Raw genomic sequence first — 19,744 nt, 5'->3', positions numbered from 1 at the left:
CCCCTCATGAATACCAGAAAAATCGAGCGAAATCAATTTGGACAGGTGGGAGATTTCTGAAGGAATTCGACTTGAAAGTAAAGAGGTTGAGATGGGTCAAATTCATGAATGAGCCAAACTTAGATGATATTCTAGAGAATCTGAAGTCATTGAAGGCAAGATTAAGCCTCTGGAGCTAACGAAGGTGGAAGGAGGCTGCTATTGGTTTGGATGGTGCCCTGAAGGTCACTACAATTGAGGTCAAGTCCAATTACATACCATTCAACCAATCGCACATGACCCCCTCCCATGAGCAGCAATCAGTACTCTCATTCCAGAACTCCATTTAGGATGAGAATAAGATTTACACTGTAAAAAGGTAAAGACACTAGTGACAAATATTTTTTTAAATTGGAGTAGTGGGAATCTCTGATCCTCAAGGCACGTGGGGCGTGCAGAAGTAGAAGAAGATCATGATGATGAACAAGTAAGAACTTGAGAAAATGAGAGACAACAGAAATTGATGAAACAATATTAGCCAACTCAATTCTCCTCATGGGAATCAAAGATATCAAAATGAATAAGTTGGATATTTGATGATGGAGAAGGGTAAGAGAAAATGTATAAGCAACAGTAAGTCTTTCTCTGGTGCAGCCTGTCAAGTAAGGCAACCATGTAAATTGTAATTATCCACTATTCAAACAAGCTTGTCTTCCATCAACGGTTGGTATGACGGAAAATGAAAATCAACTGAAACATTTTCCGTTGATCATGAAAAAAGGATTATTTGGGTGAAGAATATTTTTTAAACTAAACTCCTGTCCTACTAATGACATCAGACGAACTCCATCTCCACCACCCTACCACTATTACCGCCAACACTACCACCATAATTTCTGCCCCATCACTGCCGCCACCACTACCACACCAACGTTACCACTACCATTACCACAATCACTAGCACATTAATTTTAAAATGTTGAAAAATATTTATTTTTTATTTGTAATAAACGTCTTCAGTAACAAAATATATTTTACCCGAACAAATAGAGTGGTAATTCTAATGGTCCCAAAGCTAGCAAAGGTTTGCCATAAATCACTAAAAAAGTTGGAGTTGGTATTACTAAGCAAGTAATGCAATAGTTTGAGACTGGAATTGTTTGAGAGATGGAAGAAAAACCAACCTGGGTAGGTGGGATATTTCTTAAGGAATGTGGCTGGAAATAAGTAGTTTAAGATGGACATATGTTGTGTTGGGAAAAACTACTCACATTACATAATTTCACATTGCATATCGCAAAATTATGAGATGAACAAAACAAACCTTAAATCCTAGGAAAAATAACATACTGAATAAAATACAGATAAAATATAAAATGGTTAAAGGAAGCAAACCAAAGCCTATGTGATACCACAGTCTCCTTAAAATAGATTCGCCGCCTCACCGTTGGGTGCTGGAGGTACGCCGGCGTCTACTTCCTAGGATACGACGGTTTTTACCAGCTACAACAGAAGCACCTTCTGATTAGCTTTGCGAACGGACAACGGTAGCACTCTCTCTCAGGAAGAAAATTATAGGAGAAGTAGACTAACAGTGTATGGATGTCAAGGAAAAATTCTATATCTCTTTTCAAGGACTAGGGCCTCCTTTTATACACCATGGGGGAGAGGGGAGGAGCCTCTAGCCATCAAGGCTGGCAACTAATGCTAGCAAAACTGCCCAATCAATTTTGTAAAACTGATGAGCCTTAAATGTGTGAGTTATATACACATTCAGATGAGGCTTAAATGTGTGAGTTATATACACATTTATGAGGCAATTTCTTATTCAACCATTTTTCTCCAACAATCCCCCACATGAATAAAAATTGACCAAATACAGCAAACACTCAACGTTTATCAACAAAGACTCGAAAAGAGAGAGAGCACATAGACTAACCCTGCATCAGAAAAGGTAGCTGTTGGCCTTGAACCTTTCGTAGTGAAAGCCTATTGGATTTACTGGCTGACCAGTGAACGTGATGTCTTAAACTGTTCTACCGTTTATGTAAACCGAGACAATAGACCTCACATAGGAGTTAGTCCAACCATTGTTCTTGTTCTCACCGGTGTGTCCGGTATGGCCCTGGAACACTAGCCTGGTTCTGTGAGTGTTTTTAAAGAATTCGGCCTTGGCAATTCTTAAAGAAACGGCCCCACTTCGCACTAACATAGGTGACCTAGATACGGTATTTCATTATACCACATCACTAAGGTCATTAAAAGCATTAGCTTAACCTTCCACCCCCACAGGGCATCACTGTATAAACGAATGGGCAAGAGGATTTACCTCTTCAGTGACTCACCCGTTACACAAAGTTAGGTTGTCCCTTTGAACCTAGATCTTGGGATCTCCAGTCAACTAGGTTGGGTTTTCCGTTCCGGTAACCTTTACTAAAGGCCTTAACCCCATTCCTCTTGACGACTTTTCTACTAACTCTCGAGTTAACCCTTTGGTTAGCGGATCCGCAATGTTGTCCTTAGACTTGACATAGTCTAGAGAGACAACTCCATTTGAGAGTAGTTGTCATATGGAATTATGTCTACGACGGATGTCTAGACTTTCCATTATACATATTACTCTGTGCCCGACCAATTGCTGATTGGCTATCGCAATGAATACTGATAGCTGGCACAGGTTTTGGCCAACGTGGAATATCCTCAACAAACTGGCGAAGCCATTCAGCTTCTTCAGTTGCTTTTTCTAAAGCAATAAACTCAGATTCCATCGTTAATCTCGAGATACACGTTTGCTTGGCAGATTTCCAAGACACGGCTGCCCCTCCGAGGGTAAGCGCATAACCACTAGTGGATTTGGAATCTTTTATATCAGATATCCAATTTGCGTCACTATACCGTTCTAGTACCGCTGGGTATCTGGTATATTGCAACCCATAATCTAGGGTGTAACGGATATACCCTAACACCCGCATAATGCCCTTCCAATGAGTAGCATTAGGATTACTCGTGTATCTACTCAGCCTACTAACAGCGTAGGCGATATCCGGCCTTGTACAACTCATCGGATACATCAAACTCCCAATGACCTGAGAATATTCTAGTTGAGAGACACTCTCACCATTATTCTCGGTCAAATATATACTTAAGTCTATAGATGTCCTAAACATACTTGTATCTGACTTTCCAAATTTCTCAAGTATCTTATTAACATAATGAGCTTGAGAAAGTACAATACCACCAGATGCTCTGGTGATCTTAACACCTAGAATGACATCAGCAAGGCCCATATCCATCATGTCAAACTTAGAGTTTAACAATCTTTTGGTAGCTTTAATCATTTCATCATTGCTACCAACAATGAGTATGTCATCAACGTATAGACACAAAATAACATAACCTTTGTTAGTGTCTTTAACATATACGCACTTATCACACTCATTGATTCGAAACCCATTTGACAACATAGCATTGTCAAACTTCTCATGCCATTGTTTGGGAGCTTGTTTCAAACCATACAATGACTTGACAAGCTTACAGACTTTCTTACTTTTTTCTGGAGTTGAAAACCCCTCGGGTTGCTCCATGTAGATTTCTTCACCTAAATCTCCATTTAAGAAAGCTGTCTTTACATCCATCTGATGTATTTCTAAACCACGTAAAACTTCTATTGCAATCACCATGCAAATGGATGTAATCCTTGTCACAGGTGAATACGTATCAAAGTAATTCAGGCCTTCTCGCTGTCTGTATCCTCTGATAACTAGCCGAGCTTTATATTTATCAATTGACCCATCCGCTTTTATCTTTTTTCGAAAGATCCACTTACTCCCCAAGGCCATACTGCCTGGGGGTAGATCAACTAACTCCCAAGTACGGTTCTGTAAGATGGAGTCAATCTCACTCTTAATTGCTTTTTTCCATAAAAGACTTTCAGGTGAAGTCACATCTTCATGGAACATTCGAGGTTCTCTCTCTAACATATAAGTCAAGAAGTCTGGACCAAAAGACTTTGTGGTTCTAGCCCTTTTACTCCTTCTTGGCTCATCTACTTCATCAGGTTGATCATCTGCTTGATCAATTATTTGATCAACTGTTTGATCATCCATGTGATCATCTATGTGATCGTCTTCATGATCATTTATTTCTTTCATGGAACTCGGAACCCTGTCTTGGGGACGACACGGAAATACATCTTCAAAGAAAGATGCACAAGAAATGTTTTCTGGGAATTTCCCTCTATATCTGAAATATCAGATTTGTGCACAAGAAATCTATATGCACTACTATTTTGTGCATAACCAATGAAAATACAGTCCACGGTTTTCGGACCTATCCTAATCCGCTTGGGTGTAGGTACCACCACTTTTGCAAGACATCCCCATATTCGTAGGTATTTATATGAAGGCTTGTGACCTTTCCACAACTCATATGGAGTCTTGTCTACTTTCTTCCGTGGTATTCTATTAAGAATATAATTCGCAGAGAGAATCGCTTCCCTCCATAAGTTCTGTGGCAACCCAGAACTTATCAGCATTGAATTCATCATCTCTTTCAGCGTCCTGTTCTTCCGCTCAGCAACACCATTTGACTGAGGCGAATAAGGCGCTATGGTTTGGTGAATAATCCCAAATTGAGCACAAGTCTCGGCAAACGGGGATTCATACTCACCACCACGATCACTTCTCAATGCCTTGATTTTCCGGCTTGATTGATTCTCAACTTCATTCTTAAAAGGAATAAATTTATCAATAGCCTCGTGTTTGCTTTTAAGCAAATACACATAATAGTACTTAGTGCAATCATCAACAAAAGTGATGAAGTACTTGTTGCCACCACGTGATTGTACAACTTTCAAGTCACACACATCACTATGCACTAAACCCAAAGGCTGGGTACTTCTTTCAATAGAATGAAAAGAAGACCTTGTCAATTTTGCTTCTACACAAGTTTCATACTTGTGTTGTGGATTAATCTTGAAAGATGGTATGTGATCTAACTTGATTAATCTACGTAAAGAGTCAAAATTTACATGACCCAATCTACCATGCCATAAATTAGGGGACTCAAGCATATAAGCAGAAGAAGAAGCTTTCTCATTAATCTTAGGGATAAGTGTCATTGCATTCAATTTAAACATACCACCTGACATATATCCCTTCCCCACATAGACCCCGCCCTTGGTCAACACGACCTTGTCTGATTCAAACACCATGCGGAAGCCATGCTTGCTTAGGAGAGACCCCGAGACAAGGTTCTTACGAATGTCCGGCACAAAAAGGACATCGTTCAAAGTCAGTTCTTTTCCTGAAGTCATCTTCAGGATCACCTTGTCTTTACCCTCAATAGCTGAGGTTGCAGAGTTTCCCATAAACAACTTCTCCCCGTTTGAAATCGGTTCGAAAGTTGTGAACATTCTTTTCTCTACACAAATATGGCGAGTGGCCCCAGTGTCCACCCACCACTCCCTCGGGTTTGACCCCACCATGTTCACTTCTGACATGACGGCTGATAGATGCACGTCGTCCACATCGTGTGACAATTCCTCCATTTCAGCCATATGTGCCCGGTTTTTGTGTTGGGGAGGGTTTTTCCTGTAGGGCTTTTTCTTCAGACAATCAACTGCCCGATGCCCGTCACTTCCACAGTTGAAGCATTTGCCATCGAACCTAAAAGTAGGCTCCTTTGGCTTTGTAGGCTGGCCTTTTGGAGATTTCTCCTCTAGCCCCCAACTTTGAGCTTTTGCCTGTCGGTGGTTTTTTCCTTGCCCCCAAGGACTCGCCATGCTCAACCATGTTGGCTTTGACAGTGGAGGTACTTCCTCCTTTCTTCCTGTTGTCCTCTTCAATCCGGAGCCTAACAACGAGCTCTTCGACTGTCATCTCCTTTCGTTTGTGCTTCAAGTAGTTCTTGAAGTCTTTCCAGCCGTTAGGCAGCTTCTCAATCAAAGCAGCTGCCTGGAATGACTCACTCAGGACCATCCCTTCTGCATGTATCTCGTGCAGAATCACTTGGAACTCTTGGACTTGACTCTTGACAGTTTTAGAGTCCACTATCTTGAAGTCCAGGAACCGGCCGACGATAAATTGCTTTACCCCAGCATCCTCGGTCTTGTACTTTTTGTCCAAGGCATCCCACAACTCCTTAGCCGATTTCTTGGCATAGAACACGTTGAAAAGCGGATCCGCCAAGCCGTTCAGAATGTAATTCCGACATAAGAAGTCTGCTTGTTTCCAAGCGTCTAGAGCCATGAGCTTTTGTTTATCTTGCTCATTCTCCTCTACGGCTAGTACATCTTCACTTAGAAACCTCGCAAGGCTTCGAGTAGTCAAATAAAACAGCATCTTCTGCTGCCATCTCTTGAAATTCACTCCCGTGAACTTCTCCGGGCGCTCGTGATGATTGAGCGGTCCTCCCGGAACAGCCGGAGTAACAACAGGAGGATTGACCACAGTGGTCACAACAGGGGTTGGCAAGCCAGTCGCCCCGGGGTTCGAATCCCCACCAACATTAGCAGCAGCAGTAGTAGTATCAGAGACAGTTGCCATTTCTGAAAAATTACAGCAGAATTTTCACTATTCTGTATTTCCAAAAATCAAACTTAACACTAGAAAATCCCACAATTGGAAATTTAATTCAAAACTAGTCTCACCACGCAACCTAGAATCGAACATGGTCAGGAAAGTTTCCAGGAAGACTGAAGGGGTCACACTGGTCCCACTTAAAACCAAGTTAACCTTAGACAAAACTTTCAAGAGCATGTTGACTCCTAGTCCATGGGAAACAACTTTAAGAATTAAATTTTTCAAGGGATGAACTAGGTTAAACACACCAAGTTCCAAACTGTACAAGCAATTACAACAAAATTGCTACAATAATTACAAGCAAATAAAACGTGCTTTACATATTGGTGAATAACCACAAATGAACACTCAAGCAAACAATTGCTTCAAATATTTAGTCCAAATTAATCCTTTTTCCCATTTCCATAGGTATTCCTGCAATAAAGAGTTAGCAGCAAAATACAACAAAACCTCCCTCAGCTTTTCTTTGCTTTTGGCAAAGTAGTGATTGAAGGGAAGGGTACTAGCAAACAAACTAATAAATAACTGTAAGTAAAGATTAAAACCAACCCTTATGTTACACATCTAGAATTTAAACTAAAAAAAACTGTAAAAAATTAATTACATAATAAACATGTAATTAACTATATAAGTTATAGACCTAAATTAAATACAATTAAACCATATTTTAAATTGGTAAAGGTTACATATGAACTTATGGTACACTAAACATGTAATTAATTGAGGCAAGTTACAAACATTTTATAACTCCTAAATACTTAAATCACATTACTAGGCAAGAATTGCAAATGACATGATTAACATGCAAATAATTCTAGAGAAATTAACATGAATTTAAATATAGGCAAGTTATAAACTTTACAACTCCACACCTAAATTAAAGATTAATAGGTACAAGTTACATGAAAATTTACTACCTAATAAACATGCTAGAAATGTAAATTACACTAAAAATTAAACCCAAATGAACATGTAATTTATATTGTAAACTAGAAGCACGTGAACTAGAAGCATGTAAATCTAGAAATACAAGGCATGAACCGGTACACCATAAATTAATAAATTAATTAGAAAATACAGTGAATTAACGTTGCACCAATGGAACTCTTCTTCTCAATTGATAACAGTGGCCTATTCCGTGCCATGGGAAGACCAAACAGTAGCATACACAAAATGGCAAAATCAAAAGCTTAACCCTGTGTACATGCATCTAATAAACCAATTAACTCGCTAGTACTACCAGTGGCCAATTACATGCAAAATTATTATACACACCTATGAATCTATTAATCTAATTCTATGATAAACGTCAAATTTATTTTAAGCTTGTTGGGAAAAACTACTCACATTACATAATTTCACATTGCATATCGCAAAATTATGAGATGAACAAAACAAACCTTCAATCCTAGGAAAAATAACATGCTGAATAATATACAGATAAAATATAAAATGGTTAAAGGAAGCAAACCGAAGCCTGTGTGATACCACAGTCTCCTTAAAATAGATTCGCCGCCTCACCGTTGGGTGCTGGAGGTATGCCGACGTCTACTTCCCAAGATACGACGGTTTTTACCAGCTACAACAGAAGCACCTTCTGATTAGCTTAGCGAACGGACAACGACAGCACTCTCTCTCAGGAAGAAAATTATAGGAGAAGTAGACTAACAGTGTATGGATGTCAAGGAAAAATTCTATATCTCTTTTCAAGGAATAGGGCCTCCTTTTATACACCATGGGGGAGAGGGGAGGAGCCTCTAGCCATCAAGGCTGGCAACTAAGAGCATCTCCAACGGTAGTAGGCATTTTACCTATCTAAATATTACTATAAAGTATATATTTTATTTTGCCTATCAACTGTTTTATGTTTTTACTCCAACCATGCTCTTTATTTTAGCTATTTATCCAAATACTATTAATTTTATAGAATGCCACGTCAATAACAAAGATGGAGGGAAATGATCTTAATGATTGAATATATTTTGCCTAGCGTTGAAGGATAGCTACATGTAGCTAGTGAATATGAGTTGAGCCAAAATGCCTAATCATATGCCTAGTGCATTGGAATTGAAAAAAGTGAATCACACTAGGCATTTTAACTAACAAGTATTATATGCCTAGTGCATTGGAGATGCTCTAATGCTAGCAAAACTGCCCAATCAATTTTGTAAAACTGCTGAGCCTTAAATGTGTGAGTTATATACACATTTAGATGAGGCTTAAATGTGTGAGTTATATACACATTTATGAGACAATTTCTTATTCAACCATTTTTCTCCAACATGTTGAACTTTCAAAGTGGCCTAAACCATTTGTCTATTTTTGTTATGCAAAACGGACGGGAAAATGGTATTTTAGTCATCAAAAAAAATGAGGAAGATGTTGTGTATGGTGATAAAGTACAATAGGGTATATATTCAAGATAAATAGACATGTGGCATAATATGATTGGAGCTAAGACTAAATTGACTCAAATTGATCAAAATGATAAAAATTAAAACTTAAGGGACTGAAATGATAGGAAACGACTTTAGGCACTAAAACTATCTTTTAGCCATACTGTTCCCGTTAATAATATAGACGGACGTTAGAGCTATGGCCAGATTGATTCAAATTGACAATTTGGAGGACCAAAATGACAAAATTGAAACTTAAGGGACTAAAATAAAAAAGATCCCATACTTTAGGTATTGAAACCGTCTTTTATCCAAGTTTTGATATTTGGAAAAAAGAAAACTAGTTCACCCACTTGGTAGTGACCAAGAAAACAACACTTATTTTTCTATATTTTCTTTCTTTAATCAATTTAAGATTGAAATACAATCTTAAGATTATCCAAGACATATCTGATATCCATTCATTTAGATTGTTTTTAGAAATGTTAAAGTTAGTAAGTTGTGCAATCTCTAATGGACCCTAAAAAGTGGGTGAATATATCTTATAAGCTTAAAGCTAAACTAAAATGATATCATTTTAGGATGTGTAGTTTAAAATAAAAACATAATATTTTAATGTCATTTTACTTTAATTTTAATGTTATATTGCTGGATTATGTAGTTCACAAACATGTTTTACTATGGTAAAAATCATGACAAAATCATTATTAAAAAAAAATGACAATAATACAAAGTTGCAAAATATGAGAGGTACAAACTACTTAAGGATCAAATATTGTTCATTGAATGAGGTAGTTGGTCAGAAAAAAAACTAGTTTGAGAAGAAAAATTATCCAATGCTCCTGCAGATAATTAAAAAAGAATGGCTTCTTTCCAATCTGAATATGGACTAAAGAATGTTGTTTGAGCACTCAGATTGTCTACCCATTAACATATTGTTAGCAAAAATCTGGTTTGGATGGAGTCTACAGAAGAAAATCAACAGAGAAACTAGTTTTTACAAACAACAAACACATCAAGCAATTATGGTTAGTGTCCAGTTTCAAGGACTTCTTTGGAGGTTGCAATGTGAAGAAACAAGTGTAAACAAACTACAAATTGGTAATAAAATTGAAACTTGTTACTCAATTGCATTAATCAAACAAGAAGCACAATCTTTGTTACACAATCGACAGGAATCAAAAAGGTTACAAGAACCAAAACTAACTGCTAAAAACTACTCCTAAATTAAGGTAATCTACTCCTAAGTTAAGATAGACTACTCCTAGATAAAGAACTCTCATGAGTTTGATGTTTTGTCGATCCCTTTTGATCTTCTCTTCTTTGCCTATTTATAGGCAAAGTCCCATGGCTTAATTACCAATTGTTCAAAGGCAGTTTCTTCAATTCACAAGTTGCATAATATTTGCCACAAACCGCAACTAACTGCCCGCGATCATCGTATCAAGCCACGTTGGCACTATTTCTTTGTGCCCCATGTTGCCCATGCATGACCCACGATTTGGTGGGTTTGAATGAAACTTACCTGCATAACATTAGTAATAATAATAATAATAATAATAATAATAATAATAATAATAATATGGCCATAATCTTTTAAAAAGATAATTTATGATCTGAATCTACAGATCAAAATCAACAGACCACTATCAATGAGATTAGATTTGGCCATAATCAACAAGCCACCGTCAATAAAATAGGATTTGGTCATAATTGGCAGGCCATAGCTAATTAGATTTGATTTGGCCTATTGACAGGCCAAAATCGATAGAAAATAAAATATGGTGTCAACACATTAAATATTGGGTCAAGTTTTTTATTTGGATCTAATTGTGAATTTGTAAATAAGTAGACAAAATCTTAACCATTAATTTAAAAAAAGTGTCAATATGACAAACATCTATTGCTCATACTAAACTAAATATCCAGTTTGAATATCCGGATTGGTTGTGGAATACGGACATCCAAACTAGAGAAGCTCCGCCCATAGCTAGAAACTGAAGGGAACAACAAGACACATTAAGATTAGTTGACTTACAAATAATTGCCATCTTCTTTTTTAATGTTTAATAACAATCATTCAGTTTATAGTTTATTGTATTTGGGAGAGTTAGCATAGAAAATACAACAATATAGTCCACCAAACTATCACAATTGAAAAAAGTAAACCCCACTGTTGATTGTATTTCCATGATTCTTTTCTTGCTTATGAACAACATTTCCAATCAATACTCTTAGAATCACCATTTTCCTACTATAATTAATCACGAAATTCCCACATCTCAATAGAAACAAGTGCTAGACTATATCTCCAGTGTGATCCCTTAGTCGCCATTGAATTGAGAATGTTTTTACCTTCCAACAAGCAAACGTTGAAATATTTTAAAAAGGAGTAACACATCATTATTTTCAGTGCGAATTCTCTATCAGGTAGCCAACAATTTTGTCATTCAAAAATAAAACAAGGGGAATGGTTTGAGTTGTAACTTTTAAGATTGCATTTTAAGGTTAAAAAACTCAGCAAGGCCAAGTTTGACTGAAATCCAATTTAAAAGCAGCTACATAAAAAAAAATTACAAATCTTTAAAGGTTGCTACATGATGCGAGAAAAGAAACAAGGAGTCATGATATGCAACTCTTATTTGACTCGTGCGTTAAGAAAACTAAACAACATAACAAAGCTATAGAACTCAATACAGCAACGAAGGTAAAATCTTTTGAAGTGATCCTGTATAGTTGCTATCTAGATGCACATGGACTCAAATGCAATAGCTACATGAGACACCCCTTCAAGTGGACACCATTCCTTTATTGTGCTACTTGATGGAACAGATCTAGTTTTGAAATAAAAACATTAGCAACTCAATAATAGCATATACATAGAAACCATAAAAGATAATTCAATAAAGTAATGTTTCAAAGATAAATTCTACTTACCTAAATGACGCCATTTGTTTTTTGCTGATTTCTTCCTTTACTGCATCAGTGGGCACTCTTCTTGGACCTTTTCACCTTCTTATATGGTTTTCCTTCAACAATTTTCATCAGCCATTCTGGATTTCGAGTTACTAACATAAGATATCCCATAACCATTCCAAATACAAAGCCACATCCATACCCCATAACAACAAATTTCCAGTTAAATCCGCCCTCCCAATCTAAATTTTCATCATGTTGTAGTGTTGGTGGAGGTGGCAATGGTTGTTGTTCCTCACATTTCTTTGATAAGGGGAATCCACACAAGGCCAAGTTCCTATTGTATGAATCATTCCCAAATGTATTAAATTGGCTTCCTTGGGGAATTTGTCCCACTAGTTGGTTATCCGAAAGGTTTAGTACGACAAGAAACTTCAAACTTGTCAATTGCTCAAGAATCTCCCCAAAAAGCTTGTTTGAGGAAAGGTCCAATGATTCAAGGTTCGTTAAATTCCCAAGTAAAGTTGGGATGTGACCTTTGAGGTTGTTATGGGATAAGTTAAGACCATGAAGCGAATTAAGCCTCCCAATGGATTTCGGAATGTCTCATTGGAATTTGTTTCTTGAAAAATCAATGATTGAGAAGACTGTTAAGATTCTTGAATATTTAATTTCATATCCTTTCATCATTACTACCACAGAATCTTGATAATAATATTCACCCATGTATTTCAATTTCATTTCATGTTCATTTGCATTCATCATAGCTTCAAATTGTTTGATATAGTTTGTCGGCAAAAGCCCAGTGAACTCATTATAAGATATGTCGATAATTCTGAACTTGGGGAAAGGATGTTTGCCCTTGGTCTTGAAGGTGCCTATGGGACCATGAAACATATTAAATCTCAAGACAATAACCTGCAAGTTTCGAAGAGTTCCCAACCAGTGGGGGAATGTATCATTTATCTTGTTTTTTCTAAGATCTAGAACTTCCAAGTGTCTACAATTGAGCAATGATCGTGGAACTTGTCCTTCAATTTGGTTGCCATTCAAGTTAAGATTCCTTAGCACGTTGCCTTTGGTAAATGTTGCAGTAAACGTGCCATGAAAGCTATTGATCCCTAAATTCAGCACCAAGAGGCTGTTGCTGAAGTTTCCCAAACATTGTGGAATCAACCCACTCAAATTGTTATTAGACAGATCAAGAATTTTAAGTGAGCTCAGATTGCAAATCAATGTAGGGATTTCTCCGGTCAATTTATTGTTTGAGATAGAGAAAACATATGTGGTGTTAGGTGGAACAGGGAGTGGTCCTCGGAGTAAGTTGGAGTGCAGGTCAATATATTGTAGATTCTGCCATGGAAGACACTTTAAACTTGTAAGGAAATTATGAGAAAGATTTAAATTTTGCAATGAATCTTTCCCCACATTGAATAACCATTTTGGAACTTCACCGTGAATTTTGTTGTTTGAAAGGTCTAGTGAATACAATCTGGCTTGTTCTCTCAAGAAGTTTGGGAATTCGCTCAAGTTGCAAGAAGCTAATCGTATAGTTTTCAAGTTGGTCAAGGTAGAGTTGACACTGTTGTTGATGCTCAATGAGAGACCATTATATGAGAGATCAAGATAGATCAGATTTTTAAGCTTTAGAAGCTTATCTAGATCCACTACACCACTTAAGTTATTCGATGAAAGCAGCAAGTATGTTAGGTTCTGGAGTTGATAAACTAATCCTGGAATTGGTCCCTGTAGCTTATTGTTACTCAATCCTATTCGAACCAGTGAAGGCAGAGCAAACATCGAAGATGGTATTGTCCCATTGAGTGAGTTAAAACTCAGAAGGAGAGAAGTTAGTTGGCTCATGTTGCCAAGGGAATCCGGTATTTGGCCATTCAAATTGTTTCCGGAAAGACCCAGGTAAGTAAGTTGGCTCATGTTGCCAAGGGAATCCGGTATTTGACAGTTTAAATTGTTTCCGGAAAGATCCAAGTAAGTAAGTTGGCTCATGTTGCCAACAAAATCCGGTATTTGACCGTTCAAATTGGTTCCAGAAAGACCCAAGTTAGTAAGCTTTGCAAGGTTTGAAATTGATGAGGGGATTTGACCACCGAAACTATTATACCTGAAGTCTAGATCGGTGATTTGTGTAAGGTTCCGAAGAAAAGCTGGAATGGACCCGAAAAGTTGCATTGGACGAGGTACAAACTATTCAAGGCTTTAAGATTGCTGATTGATTCAGGCAATTGGCCAGAAAAACTTACTCCAGAGAGATCAAGAACCTGAAGGGAACTAGTCACATTGAAGTATGGAAGTTTACCTGTGAGGTCCCAATTTGCCCGTACGTTGAGCTCTTGTAGGTTTGAAAGGTGAAAAATGTTTTCTGAGAATTTCCCACGCAGTTGACAATCAACAAGACTAAGAGATGTCAAAGAAGATAGATTTAGCAAAGCATGAGGTAAATGTGAAGAGATATTCAACCAATCAAGGTGTAGTTCTCTTAATTGGGTTAGGTTTCGAAGGAGCATATTGAAAGTGTGTTGTCCAAGTCTCCCTACATATAAATGATTATTATAAAAATTATAATAATACAAGTACGAGAGGTCAAGGGAAACCAATTTGGATAGTTGGCAGATTTTTGAAGGAATTCGGCCTGTAAAATTAGAGGAAGAGAGGTTGAGATGGGTCAAACTTGGAAAGGAGCCAAAATCAGGTGAAATTGTAGAGAAATTGAAGTCATTGAAGGCAAGATTGAGGGTTTGGAGGTGACGAAGGTGGAAGAGGGAGCTGTTGGGTTGGATGGTGCCCTGAAGGTGGCTGCAACTGAGGTCAAGTCCAATCACATGACCATTCGACCAGTCGCACGTGACCCCCTCCTACGAGCAGCAATCACTACTCTCATTCCAGAACACCATTTTAGGATGAGAATCAGATTCACAACCTAAAGAGGCATTAATAGTTATGGTAAATGTTGTTTTAAATTGGAGAAGTGAAAATCTCTGGTTCTCAAGGCAGGTATGGCGTGCACAAGTAGAAGAAGAAGACAAGAGAAATAGAAGAAGAAATTGATGAAGAAGAAACATAGGCCAACTCATTTTGTTTTCTTATAGGTAGGAGGATTCAGAGAGAGAGAGAGAGAGAGAGAGAGAGAGAGAGAGAGAGATATGAAAAGCAGAGGAGAGTAAGAAGGATAGTAGTTTGACGATGGAGAAGGGAAATGTATTACTCATTCTTATAGACACCAACTCTTTCTATGGTGGTGGGGCAGCCCAGCTCGTCAAGCACGGCAACTATGTAATTTTAGTCATCAGCCATCATGACGTCCAGGTTGGCAACAGCGATTTTTGTCTTTAATTCCAATGAAAAATTATGTTGATAATTCCTACATTTGGTCCATTATGTCATTTTAATTTGAATAATTTCAATTAATTCTATTTTGAATTCGTAATTTTAAATTTTATATTAATTTAGTCCAATTAATAACACTGATCTTTCCGAGTTTGTTGAGAATTGAATTGAATAAGTTTACAATTTTTTAGCTATAAAAGATGAAACATGTTCATGTGTACATTTTTCACAAAAAAAAAAAAAAAAAAAACTAAAAGTTATAATCAATTAAACTAAATTGAGATAAAATCATAACTTAATGTTAAAATTGAGTCAATTAAAATTATAAAAACAAAAATAACACAAGAGTAAAAATATAAAGAGTGCGAATATAAATTTCCTTAAATCAATTAAAAGTTGGTAATGCCTTGACTATTTATAAAGCAAGTAATAAAACATTTTGGGACTGGTTTGCTTTTAATTGAACAAAAGCATAAACGTAAGATTCATTTTTTTTTGTCTCGTAGTTTAAAAAATATATGAATTTTTTAGGGTATTATTTTCACAGTATCTTTGATAGAATATTTTAAAAAATAGACTTTTTAAATTGTTTACTAAATAAGTTTTTCATAGTACAAGGCAACAGAAAATGATGAATCCTATGATATAGTTCTTTTCATCAAATTGTTGAGTATGATTTTGTTTGATGTAGTTTATTCAATTTTTGCAATTAAGAAATATATATTTTTTAAGTAAATTAAAATTGTTTATGTAATTGTTGTTCATATTTTAATAAGTATGGTATAATTGGAATAAAGGATATTATTAAGGAAAAGTAAACTTTTCAGAATAAATTAAAATAAATAAGACTTAATTCTCTACATTGAAAATGACTCATTAATAGAAAATAAGATTTATTGATAATTTTTTTTAATTTATTTTTTAACAGATTGCGTTGCTCTAGTTCTCCTTGATAATTGTTAGAGATGGGAGATTTCTAAGGAATGTGATTGGAAATGAGCAAAAATTATTCTATAGGACTAACCTATATTTTGTGTGGTTTGTCCTCCTAAGTGTACAAGGCCATATTATTAATTTTTCATACATTTTTTTGTTACATTTGAAGCAAACTAATTATGTGTCTCATTGTTATAAGATCAGCACACAATCAAAAATTATTTATTAAGTTTAGAATACAGCGTGTCCATGTGCCGTCCAATAATATTCAATAATTTCTCCACTATTTCCTTATTTTGAAGTCATGTATTCATTTAGCTCCTGCTATTCACCATGCACATGGCCAATGTGAAATTCCCACAAAACAAAATAATTCATCGTACATAACCACCTAGTAGAATGGATCCACTAGAAAACTTGGAAATCAGGGAATACCTTGATGTTAATATAGGTTGATACATGCGAAACAGAATAATTCCTCCCACATAACCACCTAGATTATGTATAGTATTTTTTTTTTATCAAATCGTTTTGTTTGATATAGTTTTAATAATATTTACAACTAAAGAATATATAATCAGAGTAAATTAAAATTAATTATACAATCGTTATTCATATTTTTATAAGAATGGTAAATTTCTAATGAAATATATTATTAAGGAGACGTGAACTTGTTTGAGAATAAATTAGGAAAAATAAGACTTAATTGTTCACATTAAAATTTGGTAGCACTCACTAATAATATTGAAATAGTGGTTTGAATCATACAATTCGAAATATGATTCATATAATTCTATATGAGTTTTACATAGGGCAATACAAATTGCAGCTAAGAATAAGAAATTTGTTGGAATCGTGCAATTCAATAATGGAATCATAGAGTCAGAATGAATTCAATTCGAATTATTTTCATTTTTACTCCCAATGCTATTAAATGACCTCATTTGGTGTCTTTGACCCCCAACAAAAAATAAAAATAAAATAGTACTCACCCAAAAAACAAAAAAAAAAAAGTAGTAGAAGAAATCAATACATATCATACCAGTTGATGAAAGAAATTAGGACATAACAAATTAGGGAATCAAAGATGGAAGTGGAGCAAATCAGTCGACCAAGAAATCAAGCAACAATAATCCTTTTTCTACCAAAATCTAAAGTTATGCAGTGTTTATTTGATAGATGGTTGTCTTTTTCTCATTGTTATTTTCATGGGTCTCATATTTTTCAAATTAGAATCATAATCACCTTGGAATAATCTTGCAAAGGTAATTTAGATAAGTAATTTAAGCTCAAAACTTTAATTAGTGATAATGTAAATAGATGCTTTAAGTCTAAAACACTATTATTTTACAATAATCTTGATTATTGCAAGAAAGATATTGGAAAGAATCTTATTTCGTATTTTTCCATGTTGTTTTTTACAAGACTTTCGTGACTTTGTTTGTGGGTCGCTTTATTTGGTAAGAGTATTAAATTATGCTAAAAAAGATTGCATGTGTTATTCTTTAATAATGGTTTTGTTTGGTTGGTCTCTTGAGAGTCAATTTTTGATAAAAAAAAGATTTCAAAAATTTGTTTGGTTGAAATTTTTGGAAAAAAAATTCAAAATCATTTTTCTCTTTACTATACATCAATTAATCATGTTTTCTCTCTTTTCTCTTTCTCTCACATCCTACATATCAATCAATCATTTTTTCTCTCACACCCATCTATTCAACTACAAATTATCCCAACCTCCAAAACTATTTTCAAAACATACAACCAAAAAAAATTTTAAGATTTGTAAACTTTTTCCAAAAAATTATTTTTCAAAATTATTTCACAAATACAAACCAATTGGTTTGGTTAATGTGTGCCCTTAAAGTAAATATTGAAAGAACTTTAAAGTATTGTATTTATTGAACTCATTTTCATACACAATGTGCAATACTTTTAAATTTCTTAACATGTACTTTAAGGACACACATTAATAAAATTCATATTATATTTAATATTATATATATAAATTGTTGATTTTTTTTTTCATTTTAAGAACGATATTTATGATTTAATATGCAAATATATAAGAATATATTACTATATTAGAAAAATATAAAATGAAGTGAATTTTACGATTTACGATTTGAAAATAATACTTATTAATGGACTGCATTACCCTGACTAATTGTTAGAGATAGATAATATGACAAAACCAACTTGGATGGGTGGTGGGAGATTTCTAAGGAATCTGGCTGGAAATAAGTCATAATTATCTTATAAGTCTAGCCTTATATTCAAGAGTATGAGATATATAATTAGTTTTTCTTTTATTTATTTATTTATTTTATATTTTAGACAAATTAATTATGATAGACTTTGGTTTACTTTTCAAAATTCAACTATGTTTTTAAATCATGATTTGAATGTAACATGTTCACCAAAAATATTTTTAAAATACAACTCAAAATTACTTTCAAAACTCATCTCATCTCTTATTATTATTAATCAATCAATCAATCATTTTTTCTCTCTCATCTCTCCTCTCTCCTCTCTCCTTTCACATTCTCTCACATTTTATATATCAATCAATTAAAAAAAAAAATTACAAATCATTCCAAAATTATTTTCAAAACTCATAATCAAACAAATTTTCTCTTTTCAAACCATAATTCAAAAACTCAAAACACAACTCATACTCAAATTCAAATCATAATTCTAAAATTAAATCAAACGGACCCATGTGTTTCATTGTTATAGGATGGAAACATGGATTTGAGGTGCATGGTGTTGTGCCTTGTGGCACATCATGCATGTTTTGATGTATCATGAAGACTTGTCTTGAGCTTATTTGATGATCTGAACAATTCATATTGTAAGGTTCATCGAATATATCATCCTTGTAAAAAATCAAATACTAATTGTTTTAAAATAAATTATTAAAATTATATTAATTGTTTATTTTTTGAAAAATAAATGTGGTCTTATTTTAAGGTTATAAACAACCAACTGATTTAATTTTCTTCATAGATGATCTACTCAACAAACCTTACACGATGAAAAGTTTGGATCAATAATATGAGCTCGGGACAAGAATCCAATGAGCCTCATAGTACCGTGTTGTGCCTGTTGTGCCTTATAAGCACAACACACTCCCCAATTCCATGGAAGCACAGCCATCTTGAAACATGGATCCACTAGATAACTTTTTCGGAAATAAGGGATATTGTGAAGTTTATACATGTTGAACTTTCAACGTGACTGAATTCATACCCAATTTAGAATTGCCAAGCTTAAATCAAAACCATTAAGGGTTAGTTTGGGATGGGGGTTGGCTTTTTGGCTTTTTAACTATTTTAGACTGGGGCTAAAAAGCCTCGTTTGTGAAGGACTTTTTGGCTTTTTTGGCTTTTTTGTGAGGGAAAAAATGTAATAATTATGGGTTGAATGTGATGTTTTGTCTTATTAGGCTAAAAAACCTATTTTGTTTTTTTGCGGCTAAAATAGCCAAAAAGCCCCCAGACTTTTTCTTCCCAAACAAACCCTAAGCACGACCAATTTTATTCATACGAAACTTTATAAAATTTGTGTTAATTTTGTAAATGGATTAAAAAT

General features: G+C 35.0%; 1 protein-coding gene across 1 annotated transcript; it reads right to left on the bottom strand.

The window, feature by feature from the left end:
• Positions 1-11,938: 11,938 nt before the first annotated feature.
• On the bottom strand, positions 11,939-19,309 carry LOC114268360 (receptor-like protein 6). The gene is made up of 4 exons (XM_082876037.1): positions 19,178-19,309; positions 14,134-14,745; positions 12,595-14,077; positions 11,939-12,477 (listed from the first exon to the last, which is right to left on the bottom strand). The coding sequence occupies exons 1-4, from the start codon at positions 19,307-19,309 to the stop codon at positions 11,939-11,941; spliced, it is 2,766 nt and encodes a 921-aa protein (XP_082732163.1).
• Positions 19,310-19,744: the final 435 nt, after the last annotated feature.

The sequence above is a fragment of the Camellia sinensis genome, chromosome 6 (assembly GCF_055761805.1).
Source record: "Camellia sinensis isolate YWXY chromosome 6, ASM5576180v1, whole genome shotgun sequence".
NCBI lineage: Eukaryota > Viridiplantae > Streptophyta > Magnoliopsida > Ericales > Theaceae > Camellia > Camellia sinensis.
This window is presented reverse-complemented; position numbering and strand designations above follow the sequence as displayed.